This window comes from Egretta garzetta, unplaced genomic scaffold (genome assembly GCF_000687185.1).
Source record: "Egretta garzetta isolate BGI_Z169 unplaced genomic scaffold, ASM68718v1 scaffold678, whole genome shotgun sequence".
Taxonomy (NCBI): domain Eukaryota; kingdom Metazoa; phylum Chordata; class Aves; order Pelecaniformes; family Ardeidae; genus Egretta; species Egretta garzetta.
In genome coordinates, this window is record NW_009260409.1 from 19,222 (window position 1) to 20,725 (window position 1,504).

The following is a 1,504-nucleotide window of genomic DNA, read 5'->3' on the forward strand; positions in this document are numbered from 1 at the left end:
GGGCGGGGTTGGGGGCGGGTTGCGGAGGGCGGGGGGGGCCCTGGGGAGCCGGCTGGGGCTGCGGGCACCTCTGCCCCCCCCGTCCCACGGTCCCCAAGCAGAGCAGGGGGACAACCCAGGCATCCACCCCCCCGTACATACATGGGGGTGGTGCCCCCTCCCTGCGAGGGGACCCAGGTGCCCTGGCTGTGCTCGGGGGGGGGGACATTGCCACCCCCATGGCCCCCCTGCCCAGAGCGCTGTCACCCTCCACTGGGTGACTCGGGGTGCAGGTCCCCTGGGTCCCCCAGGACTGACGTCACCGTGTCCCCCCCCATACATACATGGGGGGCAGTGCCCCCTCCCTGCGAGGGGACCCAGGTGCTCTGGGGGGACACCGCCACCCCCATGGCCCCCCTGCCCAGAGCGCTGTCACCCTCCACTGGGTGACTTGGGGTGCAGGTTCTCTGGGTCCCCCAGGACTGACGTTGTCGTGTGTGTCCCCCCCCGCCAGGGCTAATCGCGTGCCTGGACAGTGCGGCCAGCCCGCCTGGGCCGAAGGCAGTGCCTCCTCATCTCCCTCTCCGTCAACAGCGTCTTCGCCTTCTTCTCCTCCTTCGTCCAAGGCTACGGCACCTTCCTCTTCTGCCGCCTCCTCTCGGGCGTGGGGTAAGGGGGGCAAGGCGCCGGGTAGGGCACCCGGGCCCCCCGTGTTGGGGGGCTGAGCTCCCTCCCATTCCCTCCCCGTGCCGAACCCCCCCGTTTCCCACAGCGGTGGGGATGCCGGGGCGGGCGGTGACACCGTTCTGCCCTCCCTCCCCCAGCATCGGTGGCTCCATCCCCATCGTGTTCTCCTACTTCTCGGAGTTCCTGGCGCAGGAGAAGCGTGGGGAGCACCTGAGCTGGCTCTGCATGTTCTGGATGATCGGGGGCATCTACGCCTCCGCCATGGCTTGGGCCATCATCCCCCACTATGGTAAGAACCTCCGGGTGCCGGAGCATGCAGCGAGTTCGGTGGGTCTCAGCACCATCGCCATGTCCTTGTCCCATCTCCGTAGGCTGGAGCTTCCAGATGGGCTCAGCGTACCAGTTCCACAGCTGGAGGGTCTTCGTCCTGGTCTGCGCCTTCCCCTCGGTCTTCGCCATCGGGGCACTCACCACCATGCCCAGTGTCCCCAAACTGTCCCCGTCCCCCTGCCATACCCCGCAGGTCACCCACATCAAGACCATCAAGCGGGAGGACGAACTCATCGAGATCCAGTCGGACACCGGCACATGGTACCGGCGCTGGCTCGTCCGATTCCTCACCCTCTCGCAGCAGGTGAGGCCGGGCCCTGCCCCGGGGTGGACCCGCTCCCCCGCCGTGTCCCCTCCTCGCTGCTCGTGTCCCCTCCTCGCTGCTCGTGTCCCCTCCTCACCCCTCGTGTCCCCTCCTCACCCCTCGTGTCCCCTCCTCACCCCTCGTGTCCCCTCCTCACCACTCGTGTCCCCTCCTTACCCCCCACGTCCCCCCCCCACCCCTCGC

At 69.1% G+C, this 1,504-nt stretch overlaps 1 protein-coding gene across 1 annotated transcript in view; it reads left to right on the forward strand.

The window, feature by feature from the left end:
- SV2A (synaptic vesicle glycoprotein 2A) overlaps window positions 1-1,504 on the forward strand; it is an 8,703-nt gene that overhangs the window by 2,467 nt on the left and 4,732 nt on the right. Inside the window, 3 exon segments of the mRNA XM_035899015.1 lie at window positions 516-648; window positions 804-955; window positions 1,038-1,147. Of these exon segments, the coding sequence (XP_035754908.1) occupies window positions 516-648; window positions 804-955; window positions 1,038-1,147 (395 nt within the window).